A 24,870-nucleotide genomic window follows, 5' to 3' on the forward strand; every position below is an offset into this window, starting at 1 on the left:
ATCTGCGGTACGCATGTTTAAATTCACAATAATGTAATGGTTTTAAGTCCATTTCATCTTTCAAACTTTTGTACGGAATGCAATTTGCATCTGTAAAAGGTTTAAATTCATTATTTCCTCATTTGTTCCACAGCGCTCAACTTCCAAACAAATCCATTTCCAATTTGGCAGTTTGCATATTCAAACATTCCACAATGTTTAATGTGAGAAAATTTCGCAAACCCTTCCCGATTTGAAACGCCCAGTGTTGTTGATAATCTTGAAAGTTTGAAGCACACCCACAAATTGGCAGTGTTTTGGTAAACATTGTCATTCATGGGCACGATATTTTTTTCGTCCTGCATTCGAAGGCTATGGTGTGCCAATGCATTTGTGCAAAACCCTGGACGGAAAGCATTACAATTAGTCGCATAGAGACAGAATCCTTTATTGGTTAAAACAAAGTCAAAAGCCATGCAGAAGGCAATGTACAACATACAATAACTTGCAACGGAATCTCCTGCTACATGTTACTAAAGCAAGCCTCGGCACATTATAAATCCTTCTCAAAATACCAAACCGCAAACGTTTTGATACCAGCATGACAGTAAACTTTGATAAATCCAAATTTCTGCCGGTCTTTTGCCACCAATTAAAAACACGTATGCGTGTTTTATTTCTGCCCTTTCATCTAGTCGTTCAAAATTTGAGGTTGTTCATAATTAGAATCCAATTAAAATTTTAAAAAACTACTTCCTTAGCCCACACCCTGGACATGTTCATCGTATAGGCATTAACACACAACTGGACTCCTACCCAGGAAACATCATGCACCTATACGATTAGTGTGGCGTTGGCTTACGTCTGTGCGATATTGCCGCCATTATAAAGCTGTGTATGCACTACTAAGAAGAAAGTGCCAAGGTATTTTTTTTTTATAAATTTAGGAATGGAGATGATCATATTCTTAGGTAGATCAGTTTATCAGAGGCCCTTTAAACAGCACAAACTGATTAAAATCGAAAATGCAAGTTGAAAGTCAATTCTGAAAGCATTATTTTTACTAACTCAAATGTAAACAATTTAACCGTATCATGGGGAGTGGGTTAACCGTTTATTATTTTTTAAAGCCCACTAAAAATTCTGTCCAAATGTCAATCGTACACACATTTCAATGAACACACTGTCAAGAGGTGCAAACTCTATCTGAAATTACACTGCACAACTAATTACCATACCGACGGCCACTCGTGATATGGCAAAAATATCTCCAAACAAGTTAATTTGCCGTAGCAGTTCATATTCTCCCACGTATGCAAACCAAAGCACTGTAGTGCTATGCACACAAAGTGGAGTCAACACTGCGGCATATTATTCACTTAATCACATGAAGATCCATGGTTTGATGCAATGGATATTTAAATTGTAAAAACAATCATTGAAAATACCTTGTATCTTAAAAAAAGTTTAACTTGACTTTGCTCCAAGATGTGCCACATTTTGAATAAATTAACATCTCCAGATTTATATAATCGGCTTCAGTGAAACGCCGCTTCCTGTGATGGCTGAGTCATGTACAGAATGTATGCCAGTCAAATGTTAATTTGAAGAACCATCAACTTCAACTCAAGCCCAAGGCATTTGAGGACTATCCATAGGAATGAGTCATGAAGTGGCAGTTTTGGAACAGCCTACTCATTAAGGAAATTGCTTATTTTATTTAACACCACACATGCCGTCCCCACTTGTGGTATTTTTCTGTTACTGCACAGGTGTGGAATGTTTACTTTGGAACACCCTCCTTTTCTGCTATAAGCTGTGAACAAATCAATCCTGGACTATTCTGCTCTTTTCAGTGCCAATAATCTGCTGCCAAGTGACCAATTCCCATGGGTCTCACTTAACCAAGCCAGGTCATTGCACAACATCTACACGTACAGGACACTAAAAACACACCAGATGCAGCACAATAGGTGAGTACCATGCCAGTCATGAATTCAATAATACCAAATATTAAAAAGGTTACTACAGTATAACAAAATGTGTTTAAGGATTAGAAAGCTTGTGATCACGCACTACCACGAGGCAATGAGGATTTGGTACGATGCAAAATCTAATACAGTTCTTACAAAAAAAACTTCTACTTAAAATAGCCATTCAAAAAATAGCACGTAAAAAATAACCTAGTGTAATGAATAAAATTGATCAAATTTGTTTTGTTTTTTTGGAAAGTTTTGGGTGGGGAAGATGAGGCACTTTCAGGTCATCTCAATGGATCCTTCCAAGGTCAACAGGATGAACGGATCAGAGTTTGCCTAAAAACGACAAAGAATAAGCACACAGGTCAAGCAGACAAAATCAATTAAAATCATAGCAAGCAGCAAGATAGATCGGTAAGCAATGCCCAGTTTCCATTAAAGGAGTATGTGGGAATATGAATCCCACCAGTGTTAAAAAAGATACATATATTTAATTTCACCATACATAAAATGCTTTAAGATAATATTAACCGGCTGCTTGTTTATAAGTGGCTAAATAAAAATAGCCATAATCTTTGTTTTGGTACTTTAGCTCTTCGCATAAATGCAGTAACTTCCTCAATTTAAAACATGCATTTGTTTAAGAATCAGTGTATTCCCAATTCACCCATGTCTCGAATTTTTTCTCTAACAAAGGGTTTCATTACATGTTGAAATTACAGTTTAAACAACTGCTCGGTAGAATAAGAAAATGATAACTCTGCATCCATCATTAGCCAGCACCCGTGGCCCCATGGTGGGCACAGCTGAATTAAGTAATCGGATCAAGCATTATTGATATTACATTACAGACTTGCTGTGTGTTTTCCCACCTGATGAGGATTGCTTGTGTTGCGATCAAAACGTCGAAAAATTTCAAATCTAAATTATGAAATAAAGGCTGTACTCCAGCACACGTTTGCTAAAACGTTTGTGAAGGGTACCATCACTATGGTTACCCACACATTAACAAAGCAAAGCTATCTATTTCTGAGCGGATCATCCAGGACCCATGGAGAGCTGGGCACTCATCTTCTGGCAGCAGCCCAGCCTACTTGTTAAAAAGTCACCGACTCGGCCACTCACCCCACACAGCTGAGCACTCACTTTCTCATGTCGGCCCCATCCATTGCTCATAGGCACTGCCTACTCCTCTCCTAACCCCACCAACTATTCAGGTAGCCCTGTCCTCTGCACCCACATCATGAGTAAAGCATGAAGTTAGAAAATGTTAAACCGGCACAAAATCCGAATTTTCGCTTCAGGACAGCCAAAAGTGTCACAGCCAAACCAGGACCTTTTGTAACTATGACGAGGGTGCCCCACCATCGTGTCATTTGCCAACGCTACGTGGCAGGGGGTTAAGCTCACCTGTGCTGCGGTGGTTAGAGGTCCGAGTCGAACCAGGCGACGTGGCCGTTCTCAGTGGGATGTGGTGCCAGGCCGATGTCCACGTCAGGCCCGCCGGGGTGGGCTAGCTCGGGCAGCATGTCATGGAACTCGGGCCCATTGCCATGAGGCCCTGCCAGATCGTGGTCCATCATGGGGTCGAGACCCATAGGCTCCCCCATGTAGCCACCTAGAATAAGAACATAAGCTCCATATTGCATCAAATATACAAAGATTAAACATTTACCTGCATCAAGTGATTTCCTGAGCATTGAGGCAGTACACATCTCTTTACAGCCCTGAGCCAATGGTGAAAATTATACATTACCATTCGGAGGGAGAATCTATCGATAGGAGTGTTGACTACCTATAAACTTTAATTATAGCATGCACAGCCACTTTCGTCACCGAAGTGTCAGTGTGGATCTGCCAATATAATTTAAATGTCCCTCAGTAAGGAAAAGGTTCCTTACCACTTTCTAATAATGCATGTGGTTCATAGATGCTCAAGAAGAATATCCTAAGCTTAGTTTTATGGAAGTGTGGTTGATATGACAATGTATATTTGCACCATATTGTTGTTAATATGCTTAAGGCCAAAAACTGACACTCGTATAAAAAGCAAGATTAGACAAAAGGTGCACTTCTACGTACCTCCATGCTGCATCGGGCTGGGCCCACTATGCAGGCTGCTGTGGCTGCCGTACATGCCGTCCTGGTGGTACTGCGGGTCACCCTGGTGCAGAAGGTCAGCGCCCATTACGCCACCCTGTTGATGCAATACGTGCAATTGTTTACAGCAGTGGAGACTGCTCGTCTGACCCGCGCAATACTCAAATCCAGCTCAGCGTAAAATGTCCCCGAGCACAAACGAGAAAGGTTAAGCTAAATGGACGTATTTGGTGGGACACGGGTGGAGCACACACACCAATCCTCATAAAACAGTCTAAATTTGAATAAGCAAATCTGTTGTCTTTAATTGACCCGGCCGCCAAGTCTGACGCACTTCGAAGGTTTATTGTCTACCGAGACTTGCTAACAAAAAGGCAATATTGAGTATTGATTTTGGTTCGTTGAATGCAAGAACAGTCTGATCAAGTCTAGGGCAGGAGTCAAATCTGCCTTTTGGAGCATGGAGCAGACAATCGTCATCAGGCTGTTTTGCTGCCATACGGTAACACCGACACTTCTCGTTCAGCTGCTCAAAACATTTGTCTTCCGACTGCTTTGAAATCGAGAAATTATTTTGACGCACCCTGCAAGAGTTTCTGACAGGGGGTTGCACATCGCAGGGAAAATGAATATTCGTGCAAAAAAAAAGTGTTTTTTTTATATATACTGCGCACCATGTACCGCCAATACGTGAAAATTGCTTAGCAATTGTTAAAAATTCCATCGATGATGCTCAAAAACTGGCACAGGAAGGCCTACTGATGCCAACATTGGAGTATAATTTAACAGGTAGACGCTGCATGACAGATGTAATAAACAAAAAATATTGCAAGTACATATCTAGGCTGCGTGTCTCAAGCCGTCTTGGTAGGAGTTAAATTTAATGAGAATATTGACTTGAAAATCGTGATTAGGCACATTGCCAAATCACTAATTGTGACAACCAGGGACAGCATTTGTAAATATGTACAGAAGCTTTATTTGGGTTGCGTATGCCTTGACAATTGTCACAGATTACTTACAGAAACATTTATGTTTTGAAATTAATACCAATGCTTGTGGATAAATAACTTGTGAAAAGTTCACACCACAGCAGTTGCTCACCTCACCCCACGCGTTTGGGTCATCACGGAAAAGTGAGTGGGTGAGTTCCACCGACAACCTCTTCTTGAAGTCTTGCGGTTTGTCCTCCGACATCCGGAACAGCACCGCGGCAGCGTATGTGGCTGTGGCGGCAATAATATTAACATAAAATGCAAAGGAAAGCGTGAAGTACATATTTACATGTCAATCAACAAACACCACATACAACAAATGCAATGAGAACCACCGTTTTCATTATACAAATAGAAAGCAAGATGCAACATGTAAAAACTACGAGTCAACCTTCTTTCAATAAGGTAATTCCTTCCCTGTTCCTGCGCCTGCTCTCTAGAGCCACCTATAACCATCTGCATTGGCAAACTCCATCCCTCGATTCTAAGTCCAAGCTGAAGATCTCCCTCAAAGGTCACCACTGCCTAGTACTGATCTTTTCCATATATGCAAAAAGGTCATTCACTTCAATGGTCCTCAACTTACCCCCCTAACCCTTCCAAAAAAAGACCATGAAACAATCTTACTCTATGCATATTTTACTTCAAGTACTGTATGTGCAGCAATAAGGTGGAGTTGATTTTTTGATTCCTAAATTCCAAATATTAATAGAGCAAGAACAAACCCACCAGCCTAAACCACCAGAATTCTACGATAAAATTTTGATATGCAGAGCATAAAATAGAACGCATATCAAGATGCTACGAATAAAAAGTTGGTATATTTATTGTAGAGAAACAGTCTGTCGAAGGCAAAACAACAAGTCTTGAGCCTAGACTTGAACAGGCTATGGGGGCAGCAGAACAGATCGTGTGACCTCCCACTGACCGAATATTCACTGGGGCATTCATAAGAAGACCTTGGTTGCTGGACCAGAGCAATGGAGGGAAGTAGTTAGATGATAGGGGAGAGATAGGCAGGGGCTGAGTCCAGGAGATCTTAAAAAGAAAATCTTCAAATAGTTCTGGGATTGGAGAGCCTGTGGAGGGATTGGAGTGTTGAGGAGTGCGATCCAATTTCCAAAGGCAGGCCGACAGCAGTACTATCCATCTACAACTCGCACACAAGCGCAGTGCGCAGGCCTCACCGACTCCCTCGTTGCGCGAGTGGAGGAGCTCCGTAAGCGGCGCCGTTGCTCCCTCGGTCTCAATCGTCTCGGCCGCTTCCTTCTCCTGCGCCAGCTCGCACAGGACGCCGGCTGCCACACGCTGGATATTCTCGATGTTCGAGTAGAGCAGCTGGCAAGGAAGGATGGGGGAAGGCCTCTTTCTTTAACCGCATGGTTTCAGTTTAAGAGCCTGAAAGGGCCAGCTTTATTTCGGGTAGGGCAGAGTGCAGTAAAGTTTTGGGAAAAAATCCATCCCATGGGAACCATGCGCAAGGCTGGCACACTCATCCCACAAGGCATCCGGAGGTCAGATGAACAAAAATGTGACCAATTCCAATCCTGTAATGCACGTGTTGTTAAACAAAAACTCCGCTCCAAGGGTTAGACAGATTATGAAACGTATCCTATAGTTAGCCATTAACATCCTACTATTTGGCAAGTCCCACACAATGCTCTCCACTCTTCACAATCCATTACCAACTCCATCCAGTTTGTTACAAATCTTTAAAACGAATCCCGCAATATCATTGTCTACTTACCACTCTCATCTTTCCTCCCATCAGCCTACCTCCCGGTTAACAAATGCAATTTGTCATCCGATGTCCGGTCGACAGGTCCTGCCCAACTCCATGTAAAAAAAAATAATTGTAAACTACCTCCGTTATCCTAGATTTCAGACTCAAATATTCAGTACACCGAATTGTACCTCATCAATGACATGAAACCACTTACATGTGTAAGGGACACCCGAGAAGCAAACCCCATTAAGAAATTAATATATGCTCAGCGAGTCAAAATAGCTTGCGATTAGCACGGTTGGCTACGTACTGTGCAAAACAAGTTCATACATCCAAATAGCGTGCGCGACTCATTGGCGAGCCATCACAACACGGGAGCCAATGTTGGGCGCACAATCCAATTGGAAGGTGAAGAACGATTCCAATTAGATGTTATGAGGTATTTACCCTATTGAAAATTGCCCACAATAATCCAAAGAGTGCCAAAACTTGGAAGACCCAAGCCAAAAGGATCATTTAAAAAATGAAAACAGATTTCCCTGACGGCTACCAGTCACAGCTTCGTATTCTTAATTAAATACGTCTGAAGATAAATGCATGCTGCAAAGTATTACATAGGCCACGCATAATGCATACATTTTCCCCCAATTTGCTTTATAAACAGTTTCTTTAGAATGGACACCCTACAAGTGTGCAACAATGCAATTGCATAAGATTCCCACAACGATGGTAAGAGGAAAGCAGACTAAACAAACTCACCTGGACGAACAGCGGTACGGTGTTCAGGCCGCGGATAACACTCCGGTTGTGCGCGTCACGAGCCAAGATGTGCAGCGCGCCGGTGCAGCCCTCGACTATCTCCTCCATGCGAATGCCATCCTACACCACAAGCACATGGAGCATACACCAGTTAAAGTCATAACTTTACTAGCAACAATATTAATATTGTATATGAAGTCCACTTGTCACCTTCACCTCGTAAATCAGTGCTCCTCAATTCCATTCTGGAGAATTCACATCGTGTTCTGTTTGTACCTCTGACAGTTTAGAGTATTTGGTTGCTATAAATTTCCACTTGATAAGCCACTTCGTTGAGCTTTCATTTGTGACCAGGTCGCTTCTGAAAAAGAGCTGTGTAGTTCAGTGGACCTTTTTTCCATATCATGTGCTAAGCAGCCATCAATTAGGTAAACGAATTTAAATGAGTATTACACAAATATTCCTATTTGTTTTGGGGATTAGGCTGTGGTAGTTCTATGCCAAAATTATTGTCATTAACTCTCCATCTCCTGACAAGACTGTCACAAGTTTACAAATAATTTTGAATACTAGCCAACGTACGGGCATACTTCAAGATGTTTGGTTTGTGTTCTTGAAGAACTGAACGTGAAGTGAAACATTTAAAAGATACTTATTTTTCATACCCGCACCTCCGATGACCAAGGTTGGCTATGTATGGTGTGAAAGAAGTTCATACATAACAACACCTAAGGCTGCATAAGAAAATATTTTGACCAAAACCTGCTAAAATAATCCTTTTTCATGTGTTAAGAGGTGGAGGGTTACGGGGGAAGGCAAGTGAGGGGAAAGTAGGGGAGTCTGCTTCCCACTATGTTGCAACACAGTAGTTAAACTGGCTTGCAATCAAGTGATTGTGCTACGAAACCGTGAGACAGGCCAAACAGCCTGGAACCATATAAAATGCAGACAATCGACAATTGTGCATTTACTATTAGTTGTTTTTTTCGAAAAAAAACACATCATTTAGGATGTTAAAGTATCTTCACGAAACAAACGACACGTAAATTTGAAGTCACGAAAACTTCAAATTTAGAACGAATTTACAACCGATGACATTTCACGAACGACTTTGAACATCATCATCAGGTAGAGAACCTGGGAATCGATGTTTTAATTAAACACGTCTGAAATGTGAGGTTTATCAAGGTAGGACCTGTGGTTAGACAAGCAAGCTGAATGGACAAAAATAAGCCGTAACAAATAAATAAATAAAACAATTAAAAAAATAGGAGTGGGCTCAAATAGTTAAGCTTTCAATAAACATGTTATGATGGATCATCTCCTTTGCAATTAAATGAACCATCATGATTAAATGGACAATGATTTTATATAAGAGTATTTACAATACAAAAAAATCTCTTGTACAACTGTCGTTTGATCCATAAGTCTCCTCATGCAAGGGATGCGTGGAATAAATAGTGCAAGAATAATAATCACATTTTACATGTATTATTTATATATGTAGTCAATTTATTTGCTGGTGAAGCTTAAGAATTTCCGTTCATTTAAGTAACAATGCATGTCCACAGCCTTCAATAAATAGGATGTCCAGCACAACTGCAGCAGCACTCACCACATACTGCGGCTGTCCATTGGCAGCCACTCCCTGGCGCTGGGTGTCCTGGTGGGCACGCACGAGCAGCTGCACGAGCCGCGGGATAGCGCCGTGGTCCCGAAGCGGGGCGTGGTTGGCGGGCAGCAGTGCCAAGTTACGGATCAGCCCAACCACAGCCTGTAGGACACAAGAGAATGCACACAAACAAGATTAAAGCTCCCAACCCACTCAAGCCGTTGGAACGAGTGCTGTTCGTGAAAAACTCCTGACAACCATAAGACATCCAAAGAAGTACCACCAGGCTGCTTTTTTCCAGAGGTGTAATCATTACCTTGATAAGAGGCCAGCGGGAGGGCGGCTGCAGAAGCTTGACAGTGATGGGCAGGCCGTAGTGGAGTCGCACGGCATTCTGGGCCAACTCCGCATCAGGGTGGCGGCTTGTGAGGTGGCGGAGAGCGCACACAGCCGGTTCAGTAATGTCCTCACGGTCACCCGCCTGCAGTACAGTCTGTACCAGTGCTTCGATACCACCCACCTGGAGCGAGTGCGGTACAAACACACATCACTCGACAAGGGCTTGCGAGCGAGGGCTGCCTCTCACCAGTAACAAAAGCATTGGAGGCAAAACATGGATCACAGATTTGTAAATGCAAACCCACTTGAGCTATAACGGTGGCCAGGAGATGTGTGTGTGGATTATTTGAGCGTTATTCCATTAGAGCTTTGGGTTTTATCTGGGTACTTCTGTATGCAAAACTCACGTATTTGGCCCAATATCTTAAAACAAGACCCATTTTGAAAGTCGAGGTTCAGCAAGGCTTTCCTAGATGAAGAAAATTCATGATTGTACTCATCTTTTCCTCTCAGTAAACAAGCACAATAAACCGAGCACCGAATGCTTGTAGCCATCGATGGCCACCTTTCAACGATTCACTTCGTCAGCGGTGCTGGCTTGCTGAAAACACAGGCACACCTGGCAGACGACCATCTTGTTGCGGTAGTTGTTGCAGGTGAGGTTGGAGAGAATGCCAGCGCCACATGTCACCACGTTCACATCGTTAGAGCCCAGCAGCTGCACGAGTGATTGCAGCAGACCTTCCATGTTCTCCTGGAGATTCACAACGCACAACTTGCTTTCAGGAACATTCAAACGAACAATAGGACATGTAAGTATGTGTCATCATGTTGTTTTCCTCTGCCGAAACTTTAAGTTGAAACCGGTCCAGTTTATGTACTTAAACAATGTGTGTGCATGTATAGCCAGTCCTCAAGCCACTGCTGGATGGCCTCCCCACACCTTGTGGGCCATGAGGGATATTTGACTATACGTCACCATGATGGTCAGGACTGATTAGCGAAGAATGGAGTGCGCAGAACACTATTTCATACACTGCCCTTTCACGTATGGTAGTTACCCATATAAGCACCATCCAAACCTAATAAGATAGGGGTGCGCATTCAAGGCGACATGTTCATCAGCACTTACGCAAATGCCGATGGATAACACGGATCTAGAAAGCGCATAGGCTGATTGACACAATGTTAATATTTTTAATGTGGTGAAAGAGATCCTCGTCAGTTTATTTATTTATTTTACTGCCTACAATAAGGAGAGTTTGTGAGTGACACTTTAGGCTTAAATGTCAACTAGCCACAATACTTCATCTCCTGACAAAGAACACAGCACATAACACAATTACAGCCACGATTGCTTTTTTGTGGGGGATACACGTGTGTTTGACAGTTTTAAAGTTCAATTCTGATTACTAACATGTTCACCTTTAAGCAGCTTCACAAAAGGCCATTTTACAAGAATTGCAACGTTGTATAGTACACCATGTACAATGCAGTATACATACTATACATGCATGCACTAGTCTATACTAGTGCATGTATATAACTATTCGCCCCCCTTACGATGTTATTTGTCGTCAGAATTCAGTCACCATGTCAAGACTCCGGTGGTCTACAGGGTCTATGAACCAATTATATACATACACAATAGGAATTGAAAATAATCAATTCTTTAAAGAGAGTTGATACACTCATCGTGAGCTGATCGATCAAGTTTAATAAATGAATGTATGTATGCCTACAGTAGTGGACCAGTCTACAGTGTGCTATACTGAAAAGCAAACAAAGCATCATGAACCACTTCGGCTCTCACGCCCACCACAAGTGTCCACAAAACCCCAGCCCCCCTTCCCCCCACTGTTATTCAGCCACCCACACCTTTCAGCAGCCTGAAATGCAGCACTGATGAAGGCAACAAGGGGCTGAGAATCTCATCCGCTTATTCACAAAGATCTTTCACTTCCTGTGACTAACAATGGTGGGTTGTTTACCTCCACGGCTCACTCAGTGGGGGAGCGGAGGTGAACATGGGACTGTGTTGATGGATTCTTATTGATTTTATTTCACCAAGCCAGATGTTTTATCATGAGACCTCCCTCATCAGTATCAAAATATACGAATAGGCATTACCCACTTCGGGCAATACAACGGGTGTTAAGATATTAAAACACCAAACAGAAACCTTTTGCAAGGAATCATGTCCAAATAACCCACATACTTGTGAACAAACAAACACATGCGCTGGTAATATATGCATTGTCTTTGAAACTGATTGGTCTACACCGGATAGCATTCTTTAGAGCCTAGTCTCAAACAGCGTTTATGTTCATCTTCTTGGTTCTTTCGGTAAAGTCCCATAGAAGGAAAATAATAAAAATAAATCATAAAATAATTTTCACGACGTTTCGGCCGCAACGCAAGCAGCCGTCTTCAGGTGGAGAACAGGTCTGTCGAGAAGGCAGTCTGAATGCTTTCAGACTGTCCACCTGAAAACGGCTGCTTGCAGTTGTGGCCGAAACGTCGTGAGAATTATTTATTATGGTTTCTTTTTATTATTTTATTATTTCCCTTCTACGTGACTTTACCGAAAGAACCAAGAAGATGAATCCCTGCAGTCACGAAAGCTTTAAATCGAGCGTTGATGTTGCCAGCTCTCCTGATAATCAAATCACCTGCTTCGTGGCGGCATCAGAAAGGTTGCGGAGAGTCCACAGGCAGTTCTGCATCAGCCTCTGGCTCGGACTGGTCAGATGGATTCCCAGAGCCTGCATCCCACCTGTGGTTACAAGACATATATTTGTGCCCTGTCAACATGTGTACATGTCTAGCCCTTGTCTCCATACATTTGCTGGAAGAGAGCCTCCTCCCAATTCAATGCGAGTGGTAGGAGTTATTTGACAATACATCACTATGTTGGTTACAGTATGGGTTAAAAGGTGAGCAGTTTTTACATTGCAGCATAGTACAGAACACTTGTTTTCTGGAAATCAGTGTCTCAAGTTTTGTTAAAGAGAGTCTTCGCATTGCGATGTTTGGCCCATTCCATTGACATTTGGCTTTAAGTCGGAGGAAACCAGAACTCAAACACCAAAGCCTACGAAAGGGTCAAATTCAAAGCCCTCAAATTAAATATTAAATTGCTGTCCTGTCATCTCGTGGTCACCTCAACTTTAGCTTAAAATACCTGATATTCCCAGGCAGTTTCACAAGTACTAACCTGGTCCAACTTCTTAGCTTTCAAGATCAGAAGTAGTAGACATTCAAGTAAAAATAAATCGCTGTTTTAGCTTGGACATGCAGAAAGCTTTGAAAATATTATACCATGTACATTGGAGAATATAACATACGAATAGGGTCTTCAGTAAAAACAGGCTATGGGCACCACTAAAAATGATTAAAAAAGCAATGAAAAAATTCTGCCTTTGATGAAGCAAATCTAGATCACAGCCCAAGGCGGCAGCACAAAAGCTACGCACCCCCACCACCACACTTCTCAGCAAATAAACAGGATTGAAAGGAAGGCAATTCATTTATATCAGCATGATCTTGCATCAGTGATTCGCAAAAAAGCCCACAACTCCCTCAGGGGAAAAGGGCTGAACCAGAAAATGCTGTGAACCATTGCATTATAAAATACAGCTGGGGAATGACAGCCATGCACATATAAATATATATAAGAGAGCACAATTAGGAGAACCATTCTTATACATATCAAAAGGGACTCAGAGTATGCACTTGTTCTGTCAGTGTACCAATAAACACAATTTGACAGGAACCACAATCCGTTCCTCTCGCTTTAGTGGGAGAAAGTGTCAATTTTGATCCACTCATGCAAAGCAAGAGGCACACAGTCGCACCACTCCCTCCCCACCATGCACATTTCAAACGGGACTTCGGTGCAATCTCAATTGGCCAGAACATGAATTATAAATGATGTTACATGTGGGAGAAACTTAAGTACCAAAATAGTGAGAATGGAAGAAAAGATAATCGCAACTGAACATGTATTTGATATTCTTTGGGTCTTTCGGTAAAGTCACATAAAAAACAAATAATACGAATTCCTGCAGTCACGAAAGATTTAAGTCAACATGTATTTGAATGACATGCTAATTTTTTTGTGTGCTTTATAATAAAAATGTCCAAATAAGAATTAAATTATCGTACAAAAAAAATGCTACTGCTTTCATTTGTACATAACCTATTGCTATAATTAGTAATACTGAGATCAGAGTTTATTGGTGCAATAATCATGTATTTGTTTAAGCTACTGACAATTTTTTTTAAACAAAATATTTCGTACAATTTTCTGTATTAAATAATTCAGACTCGAACCTGTTATGGGTCAACTGTCAGTGTCATTTTGCATCCTTTTTCAGTAAGCTACTCTCCCTCCCTCGTAATGCGATTCATTTTAAGTTTACCCTGAAAAATCCTCAATGAATATCAAGGTTATATTTCATAAAGGCGGGTACTGCATAGGGCTATTGGGCCAATCCCATTGAAGAACATTTTGTGTGTGTGAGAAACCATAAACACCACATGTGCAAGAACATAACAAAAACATCTGGCAGAAATAGGTTCATAAGCCCATTTAGCATAATGAAATCTCAACCATCTCTGCTTGACCCACCTACCCTCGTCTCCAAAGTGCTGGAGCATCGGCGTACACCATCGCCATAATATATTCCCTTCTACTTTGTCCCCCTGCATGCAGCCCACGTAACTCACCAGCCTCCACAATGGCGGGCTTGTTACTGGAGCACACGGACAGCACTTTCAGCACCCGGCTGGTGGTCCACAGCAGCTTCTCATAGCTGTAGGTCCTCATGATGTGCACCAACCCAGTGGGGCCCCCACTGGCAAGGATGATCAGCTGTTGGGGATAAGGGTGGTTTAGGTCAGCCTTGCATTCATCAGCAATAGCCACGAGCAAACCACTGCTGTATGGACTGCCAAAAAAGGGATTAACATTTTTTATAATTGTTATATGGAACAGATAAACTGAGGCTACAAGAATAAATTACCAAAATACATCAAAAGGGGAGCTAGACAAAGAGGCATGCTTTCAAGGTAGATCACAGTCTTGAATTACCACTGCTTAAAAACAGACACGATTGAAATCTTACAAATGGCACCAAATTAGGTAAAATGAGAAACATATTTAAGGTTAAAAACAGCAGTTATTCCGATTCATATATTTCCATTAGCATTCAGTACAGCTTACATCAAAAGGAACATCCTTGATTTTTTAAATAAATTATGTACAAAATCTTTTTTTTATATTACAGTTTAACTGTCGCAGTGCTGAACTTTGCAATCCGAAAAACTCTGGTCCAACACTATAGTATGCGAGCAATTTTTCAATAAACAGGCTTATTGGGATATGGCAAGCAGCCTCACCTTGCTCTCCTGGTTGCCATAGGCCAGCAGCTGCAGGCAGTCGGTGGTGATGGCAAGAAACTTCACGTTGCCCTTGTTCAGCAGGGCCACCATCTTCTGTAGCCCGCCCGCCAGACGCACGGCCATCTTGCTGCCCTCCTGGTGCAGCAGCAGGTTGTGCAGCGTGGTGATGGCGTAAAACAGCACCGACTCCACCGGACAGCTAGTGAGAGTGAAGCCACGCGTCAACAAAAGAACAGGCTCGCTCGCTCAACGCAGTACGTTACTTGCCATGACGCACTGTGCCTCGGGTGTTTCACCTTAAGTTAATTTAAATATTTCATTCAGATACAGAAATACCGGACAAAAGCCTAAACAATATACCTATAGACAAGGCTCTATGGATGTACATTGAAATAATTCATTGTTAATATTTATAATGTTGCCAAGATACAAGGCCAGTACCAAATAAAAAAAATTGTGCTCCGGCACGTGAATAATTCACACTTAGGAGATGAGGGTTGGTGGGTCAAGCAGATTGGAGATACAAACAAATCTGCTGAAATGCAAGATGTCCAGGACATGACAGCACAAGTGTGACTGAAAACATCTGCACAAACGCTTAAGTGTTAATCTGCTAATGTGTATGAATCCCCTCATGTGAAATTTCCTCCCACATACAAAGCTCCTTAAATTATAAATGGCAAAACATTCCAAAGCATGTATTGAGCCTAGCTTATGCTCTCCAGGATAAATCACCAGCCATGATCAAACCACTGTTGTGACAAAGGCCTTCCTCAATGCTGTTGCTTCTCCGAGATGCAACAAGACCTAGCACCTGCACTCGAGCCAATTTCACCTCTTCACATTGGACATTTTGTTTCGTGTCCCCCCCTCTTGGCTGCCACTCTAGCCATTCTCCACCAGGCCAAGGCCCTCCCATCACGCTTGAAAGTCAAGCGATCGCTGTACCTGAGCAGCTTGACAAGGGCGGGGATGCCACCGGACTTGAAGATGGCGAGTAGACCCTGGCGATGGTGAGAGAGGTTGTGCAGGGCACCAGCAGCATAGCGGGCGGTCTCCATGTCGTTGGTGTTCTGGGCTGCGCGCACAAGAGCCGACACCATCTGCGTCGACCCCATGATGGCGTGGCGGGCAGCTTCCTTCTTTGACAGCTGGTGCACCATCATCGCGGCATGTCCCATCACAACCTGCACATCAGAGTGGTAGATAAATTACATGATTTTAATTCCCACTCGGCAAGTTAATGCAGTTGGCTGCACAAAGTTTTACATTTTTCACGAAAGGTGTGGCGCAGCAATGGACCAGATACCAAGGCAACTGACTGCATTTTAAATGTTATGAAATGATAAAGAAAAAAAGTGATAAAATTAACCCCAGCATGTCTGTCTTCAGGAAGAACCATCATACCATAACAGTAGTTTCTTAAGTCCTATACAACAGATAGTGCTCACAAAAATGTTAACCGGAGCCCTTCAGTGAAATAAAATTGTCACCTGGCAGTGATATAATTTTATGCGAGTGGGTATCACAGAGAAGAGCCGCCAGGTTAAAACACAATTAATTTGTTTTATTTTACTTTTATTAATGAAAATTTTTTTTACCTACGTGACTTTACCGAAAAAAACCTAAGAATATGAATCCTTGCAGTCACGAAAGCCTACGCATCCACAGCACTGACGAGCAATTGGCATGATCAGAAAAACAAGAGCTGGCAGGGCGGCTGTGCTTACCGGGTCGTCATCGTTGAGCAGCTTGGTGAGCTCGGGTATGGCGCGCGTGGCCACCTCGGCGTCGTCCTGGTAGTTGATGAGGTTCACCACGGCCTGCTTCAGCATCTGCGACGGCTCGGCCAGGCGCTGCACGTTGGTCGGCTGCTCCGTGTCGAACTGAGTCGACGGCACCTGGACGCCCTCCTCCAGCGTCTCCGGGAACATGGCCGCTCGGATGCGCTGGGCGCGCGACGACGCAAACTGGCTCTCCACGTCTGGGCAGAGGGACGCCGGCGCCATTGGTCCACTCGTTGTTTTATACGATACAAGTCGCAAGACAATTACAAACGTGGATTTATACAGCATCTAAATACAAATGCATCTCAAGGCACAATTCAGGAAGTGCCCATGTATATTATGTTGAAACGGGGTCTTTGTGAGAGTCCACAAAATAATATTATTTTATGTACACTATTGTAATGCGACGCTATACAGAAAAAAGTTTGCATATTTATTTTGTGGAGCAAAATATGAAGCGATATCTGGGCGAGTCGAGGAGGTTCCGACGTGAGCCTACACGTTTCTATTTGGGTCCATGGATTCATATAAAACCCTTATGGATCTCTGTGCGAGTCTACAATAGAATAGCAGATTTTTTTAGCATTTAAGTGCAATCGCATCTCACGACGCTGTGAAAAATCAGTGTGCGCATTTCGTTTTATAGAGGTAGCTATTGCAAAGGAAAAAAATATCTTGAGCCTGAACTTAAACAGGGGCAACAGGTCAACAGGATATCACTGGGGGAAGGGAGTTCCCAATTATAGGGCAGTATCGGGTAGGTAATAAGGGACCTTCCACCGAGCAAGAGGTTAACTGGGAGTTTAGAAAGAATGTCTTAGTTGCTGGAGTGCACATGGAAGAGTTGAGCGATTCAAGCAGCGGGAGGTAGGCAGGGCCGAGCCCATGGAGGATCTTGAAGACACCGAAAGCAATCTTGAAATTTGTGGGATTACAATTGGGGGCCAGTGGAGTAACCAGAGTACTGGGGTGAAGAGTCTGGCAGCAGTAATTTGGATGCACCATTCTCACAAAACAGATGCACTCGCTTTTTCAGGAAAGAGCCGATTTGTACCTGCCACATTGTCGGGAGTGAAACCGTGGTTGAAGCTCTGCTCCCACTCATAGGTGATGCGCGTCTCATCCCCCTCATCAGGATTTCCCTTGCCGCTGAGCGAGGGCGCTGTGGTGTTGACGCCAGACTGGATGCCAGAGTCCAGGTAGGACTGCTGCTGCCATTGGGTCACCTGCACTTTGCGGTCAGGCTCCATTGCCATGTCTAGCTCCATGAAGTCAGCTGCAGGGCAAAAAAAAGGTGAAATTTTCGAACGTAAACATGGTATTGGCATCTGAAGGACAAACGCAAGGGACCCCCCCGCCCCCCTTTTGTATAATGGCACAGCTGTTTGATGACGCCGCACTTCACTAATCCCACCGGGGACTTCCCCCCTCGGCGAAATGACCGACCCAATTTATGCAGACTTCTAAAAAAGCACACATTTTATCTGGCTCTTCTGTATTATGTTAAACGGCTCGTAAGATGTACATCCAAGCAATTTTAGGAATTCTAAAAAAACATTCAATATTTTCCAACGGCCAGCACGAAACATAAGCAGAATGAATTAAGACAAAGTATTTGCAGTTTCCAATCATCGCACAGGATGGAAAATAAATAGCGAGGTGGCTTAAAATCTATTTCAATTGAAAATACAGAAGACCGAGCCAGAAAGGGAAGTCCGATTCTTCCCAATTTACCCCTGGTGTACTAATGCCCTTTACTGGTTTGAGAACCTTGATAAAAAGCACTACACAAATGTCATTATTATTAATGTAACATAAGGTTTGGGGACTATTTAAAAACAGAAAAATTAAATTAATTGGAAATTAGTGATAGTCCGACAACACCCGGACTGCAATTTAATGAATGCAGTGGATGTTTGTCGTCTACAGTTGCAATCATAATGCCATCAACCTGCAATAATAGCTAGCACTTCTGCATACATCCAATATCTCAGCACACGCATATTGGTTATTAATGCTTGCTCTAGGGGGCCCAGCACTTGGCCTTTAATGCATCGCTGCTCTTTCATGCCGATGCTGCTGTTGGAAAAATGCAGACATTTAGCCCCGGTGTCATTATGGCCTTGCCAGTGGACAAGTTCCAGTGTCACTCGACGGGAGAGGCCTATTAAAAAATCCAACTTGATCCTCGAATCTAGCCCATAGGACAAGAGAATTTAAGGCTTGGCTAGTGCTGAAAAAATGTCAGACTTACTGCCAAAAAATTTGAATAAATCCCCTCATGACCTAATTAAGATAAATTTTTAGTAAAAGCAAGAGAATAAGCTGTGCAGATACTGTCCACGACACACTTGAGTGGATCGTTGGGTTCAGAAGGTTAAGCAATAAACTTGAAAGCCTATATTGAAGACACTGTGGTCATGTTGTAAACAACATGCAAAGCGGAAACTAAATATCAACATCACAAGATCAACGAACAAGACTTGAGAGCTATTATTTTAACGAAGTCAAATGGAAATTAACAATGTGAATGTCAAACACGTGACACCCGTTTATGCGGGTCAGCTTTCATGTTTAACAAAAAACAAATAGGTCCACTAAACATGCACATAAGTGTCATTTGACCGCTCGGACATATTGCCTTGATGAAAACATGACTTGTTTACTTCTATATATAATTAATATTGCATTTCAAATCAAACTTACGTTGTACAGCCATCTTATGTCCAGAGTTAGAGGGTTCTGTAATTTCAGAGCAAAGCTGTTGTAAACCGTCACCTGAAAAGAGTAAAAACCACAAAACATGTCAAGATAAGCCAAAAATGACAACAATTCACTTGTGTATGGATCGAAGATTTTACCACCAAGTACCAAAGGAACTATGCTATTAAAACATGTTCAATAGGGGCATTATTCTACTGTACTACTACTGTATGTGCACTTTACACAATGCCGTTTTTATAGAAAGAAATTTTTCCTGTACAAATAAACGTTAAATATAAAACATATATCATTCCAAGTGCATCTAAGTAATGCAACAAGAGCCAGAACCAGACATTTGTGGATTGTGCCATGTTCTGCTTCATAGCAACGACACATTTAATTTAACATCCAGTGATGGCGTTGGTACAAGTGGTTCTAAATTTGCAAGCACATACCCCTACCTACAGGCTCTTCCATATCATCTCACCTCAATGTCGTGTGTACGTGCCTGGTACAGAACCAAGCACACCTTTCAGATTTCCCAAGCATACCAAGAGATTTTTTTTTAAATCAAATTCAAGAATGCAACAAGCACTAACCAACAATGCAAACTGACAAGGAGCTCAACATCTAACATATGGCCAACACTTAACTCAGCATTGCCTGTAAATTCCAAACACATCTGCAAATCTATACATAATATTAACAGCAACAAATCTCATCAATAGCCATGATCAATCCACTGCTCGATGAAGGCCTCCCATAAATCTGCCATTCCACACGGTCCCACCTCTGAAAGATACTGGCTGACATCTCTTATATACACGAATTGACGGTTTTATTAGTCATTCAAATGGGTGTTCTAACCACACGCATTTCTAGATCCCCAAAAAAATCGTAGGAGGCAAGTGGGTGGGCACCCTCCATTTTACTTCCAGAATATTTTTCATTGCTTAATGCCATGACTCACAAATACCTTCCATTACCCATTGCTCAAAAACCCTACACTACAATTACTATGACAACTGTGTATTATAGGAGATTAAAACTATTTACATTCTTTCATAGTGAACAAAAGTAAAAAAAAACTATTGGCTAAAGCAATCCATGCAACGTTACTGGCATGTGTGCGTGTGGGGGCACTTAGCTCAATGACAGGTGCAAATTCTAACCAGACGGTGTCAAATGCTTCTAGAGCGCCAGAAAAGTTGAAGAGACACCCATATTCATCATCAGTGGGTTCACCCTCCGATGACTGCGGTGCACAAAATATCCCAAGACCTTTTTGTCCACTTTGTAATTTCCTACACCGCGATTATTTTAACTACACATGTATTTCCATTAATATTAGATGTAATTAAAGTGTCTATGCCTACACATAAAAGCAAGTACAGTTTGTAATACTGTGCCATGATTAGTTATTTAAATCATTATTTTGGAAGAGTTGCAGGCAATGACATAATCAATTATTGAACAACGCTCTCAACCTGTGACACTAACACTTAGGCGAATCAACAATTTACCCTTAGGCATACCCAACACTGCTGCCAGGAGGGATGCCAACATTAAGTTTATTTTTTTTAAGTACTTGGGCTCTGCTACTTTACAAATTTAGAGCCTCGGACTACCAAATTTCCGTTGTTTTCAGCTAAAGCATTAAAAGCAGACTTGCCGCCAGGGAGACGTGAAATGGAGGTACAACTGTATACCAAGGGCCCCCAATAAAGGACGGCTACAATATTTAAAAATAAATCTAATATTTGCATGATGCTACTGTATACCAATTACTCTGATAAATCCTAAATGTAGAGCACATGATCATTTTACAGTTAATACCCAAGCGTAGCCATTCTATTTTTTTTTCAATCTAGCCTATCCCAAAGGCATGCGTGCTTGGGTAAATATTTGTAAAATGCTGGGTAGAATAAAAGTTTCCCTCTTTGCAAACACCGATGCAGTATGGGAAGAGATGCCCCCCCCCAGCCAACACGACAAACCAGAGCTCCACATTTCTCTTGACGTTCTGATCAAAAGTTTACGCCAGATTTTTTCCTTTATACTAAACCAATAAATACTTCACATCATTATCTCATACAGTACTGGTCCCTTTCCCAAAGAGCTCACTAAAAAAATCAACACGATACTGCATTTGGAGTTTTGTTGACGTGACAAATCCCTTACTATTTTTTTACTAATTTAGCTGTGTTAGGTGGTGGAAGGGTTTCGACACATTACTTACGCAATTCCTAAACTGTTGTTGCTTTAGTTTCATGCACGGTCTACGTACCTCCCACACAATTTGGTCATAGAAGCAGGCAAAGAAGCCACGATTAGTCATAGGATTGTGCACGCAACCACATTTACCAATGACGACTGGAATTCAGCACCTCCACATGATGTGGGGGTATGTTTCTATTTCTGTCCAATCCCCTACATTCCAACGGACATTGGGGATACCACAAAACATGAACTACTTCCTATTTAACGCTTTAGAGTTTAGATTTAATCAATATACTGTAGTGGGAACTCCAATTACCTAGCATCATTAGACTCAACTGGTATACTGTAATGTGGCTTGACCGTTTGTATTATCACAAATATACACTCTGCTTATGGGGACTTGACCTCCAAAAAAAATCCTCCGTGGTTAGCAACCATATCATCTGACCTGTCAAGGAATTGGAATACCAATGAACAATGAAGCATCAAAAGCTTGGTTTTATTTTCTGTACCAAAGCCTCTAACTCCAAACAATAATTACTACTGTAAAGCACAATCGGAAAAAGCCTCAATAATGCAGTCATATCGGGAGTAAAGCACCCACTTTCTACCACCTTACTGTACAGTATTTAATAGCATTCAACGTAAAAATCAATTTTGTCGATTGGTGATTCAGCACTCACGATTTACTGCAGGTTACACACAATGGCAGTCAATTCGCCTCCTTATTACTACTCTCTTATCACGAATACAGCACACGCACCATGGTTATTCTACCTTCAATCTTCACTCGTGTTGAAACTCACGCTACTAGACGGACAATTTCATCTCGTACTGCGTTCAACCACAACACTTACTACTGCTGCTCCAAACAATTCGCGGGTTCTCTCCCCCCAGCACTGCTCGACTTTAGAATTCCCTCCCTAATCGTTTCTTTCACCCCCCAAGGTTCTGTACAACCTTGGCCATTTCAAGAAACGTGATAACACATCTCTATTTACAACGTTTAGTGCCGTTTTATCGCCAGAAGCTTGGCGTTTTGGGTCTATGCTCAGCAACCATGAATGACTATACAGTATATTCAGGTAACGGAATATAATTACAGTAAACTCAATGGCATATGCTGTATATGCAAGCCTACAAAACTCTAAATCACATGAAAGGGCATTTACCAAGCCTACCGTAAGCAAGAGGTCCTACACACCTGTTTTCCATTCAATAAAACACACTTTACAGTATTTTTCAAGTGTATTAGTACAATGACACTAGCTCTTCAATCTCCCAAGCATTGGACTAATTGTTTTAACAATAGACGCGTGTATATTAAGTTAGCGCATTCATTGTAATGGGTTTCAAAAGAAGCCGAAACTAACCGATCCCATTACTACAATAACTGCATGTGCCACAGTGCTGTGCTACATTTACATCAACCTGTTAACTTAAACATCAACCTAAAATCCAGACGAGGATACAAGATGGATTTCTGCCGTCTGCAGATGTTAAGGTTCTCAAACTGGTTAATTGTACACTGTATCTACAAAGAACGTGCGATTAGACTCATGACCTATGGTGTGGAAAAGCCCACACTCATCTCGTGTGTGTACGAGTGGAAGAGTTTGGCCTCTTGTTCCTAACGCAAAACACACAATGTAGCCAAAAGCAGAGAAACCACGTCATTTTCTTCCTTTCTTTCCACATAAAAACCCCAAGTGTGGAACTGTAGTCACTACATTGTATAGTATTTATAGTACATGCACCGTAGGTGTAGTATTTACACACTTTTCTGGCTACGATGTTAAACAAAAAGTCAAAACCTATGAAGCGTTGTTCGAAATCACCAGTTCAGAAGGCTTGATGGAGCCAAATGTGGTTAATTTTTGGGTGGTGAAATATACGCAGAGGTCTACTACTATACACATGCAGCCTCTTTGTCAATAGAATGCTGGAGAGGACCTCTCGCACGAGTCCTAAAGGGTTATTTGACCATAATTTCGATTCAAAGCTTTCGTGACTGCAGGGGTTCATCTTCTTGGTCACGTAGAAGGGAAATAACCAAATAATAAAAATATAAACATAAAATGCAATTCTCACAATAATGAAATACAATTCTCTTGTGAGAATTGTATTTTATAATGTTTTCTTTTCATTATTTTATTATTTCCCTTCTACGTTACATTACCGAAAGAACCAAGATATTTGACCATACTTCACCACACTGGTCAAGAGTACTGTATTACAAGAGATGTGCTTTAAATACAACCATTTTTTGTTTAACCACTTACATAGATCATTTTATAAAGCGACGCAATATCAGAACTGTTTATACATACGTGGTACATTAAACACGGGTCAATATTAAAACATTTAAAAGCCACTTGAAGACAAAAAGCATCATTGGGGTAATGGAGATCCCAGGCATAACGTGGTTTTAAGAGGTCCAGCTAATAACAAAATGTACACATCGTACACAGCTAAGTTAGTGTACATCCCGCCTCGTGCGAAAGTGTGTGTATTAGCAAGTATGCTCTCATGGAAATCACAAAGTTAACGTGGCGTTATATACACGAGGAACACTAAAAAAGTACAGCCACACAACACAATGATGCGTTATAGGGTTACAACATTAAAGCCACACAACGCGATAACAATCGTCTTCCTTCCTGTAGACAAACCAAAACCAGTCGCCACCGTCAAGCAAATCACACGAATAACAACACACACGATTACAGTAGTCGTGATATTACAATGTACGCGTGTGTATGTATATTAAAGTAAATAATAATGTAAAGTTAACGACGAATAACCACCCTGGGGCCTTCAATAGCGAGACCATCACCGCGTTATTCAAGGCGGGTTTGACTCAATTCTGTGGAATTCTAAACAACAAAAAACCATACAATCGTCAGCATTCCCAACTCAACCGTGTCGATGTTACTCTTTACACAGTTTAAAACAATTTAGATTCAAGACATCACCAACAAACGAAACACACGAAGCCGCCAGCCGCGTCCGCTTCAACGTTACCGCCTCACGCCAATGGTAAACCATTACATTTTTATTTTCTTTACCACAAAACATTCAACAACCGCGTCAATCTCACCTCACCAAGTGGTCGCACCACTCCCCCCGGTCACGATTTGCTTCTTGTTCACGAGTTGAGATATTTAATGGTTTTAATCGCGGTGTTCGGATCGCCTCAGAACCTCACGCCGAGAGCGACGCAGGACGGCGATGGGGGTGGAAAAAACCCTATTGAAAAGAGTTC

At 42.0% G+C, this 24,870-nt stretch overlaps 1 protein-coding gene across 2 annotated transcripts; it reads right to left on the reverse strand.

Annotated features, from left to right (window-relative positions):
• Nucleotides 1–411: 411 nt before the first annotated feature.
• Nucleotides 412–24,870, reverse strand: LOC133357741 (catenin beta-1-like). 2 transcript variants are annotated; one of them, XM_061575838.1, is made up of 17 exons: nucleotides 24,706–24,870; nucleotides 19,389–19,460; nucleotides 17,737–17,958; nucleotides 16,626–16,879; nucleotides 15,844–16,082; nucleotides 14,893–15,094; nucleotides 14,221–14,365; nucleotides 12,162–12,265; nucleotides 10,109–10,243; nucleotides 9,467–9,670; nucleotides 9,154–9,312; nucleotides 7,539–7,658; nucleotides 6,241–6,391; nucleotides 5,163–5,284; nucleotides 4,041–4,155; nucleotides 3,369–3,576; nucleotides 412–2,294 (listed from the first exon to the last, which is right to left on the reverse strand). In XM_061575838.1, the coding sequence occupies exons 2-16, from the start codon at nucleotides 19,399–19,401 to the stop codon at nucleotides 3,383–3,385; spliced, it is 2,379 nt and encodes a 792-aa protein (XP_061431822.1). In that variant the 5' UTR covers nucleotides 19,402–19,460; nucleotides 24,706–24,870; the 3' UTR covers nucleotides 412–2,294; nucleotides 3,369–3,382. The 2 variants fall into 2 exon arrangements, with proteins under 2 accessions (XP_061431822.1, XP_061431832.1); XM_061575848.1 differs by having other exon boundaries at nucleotides 24,711–24,864.

The sequence above is a fragment of the Lethenteron reissneri genome, chromosome 7 (genome assembly GCF_015708825.2).
Source record: "Lethenteron reissneri isolate LAM-NWPU_2019-01 chromosome 7, ASM1570882v1, whole genome shotgun sequence".
NCBI classification, from domain to species: domain Eukaryota; kingdom Metazoa; phylum Chordata; class Hyperoartia; order Petromyzontiformes; family Petromyzontidae; genus Lethenteron; species Lethenteron reissneri.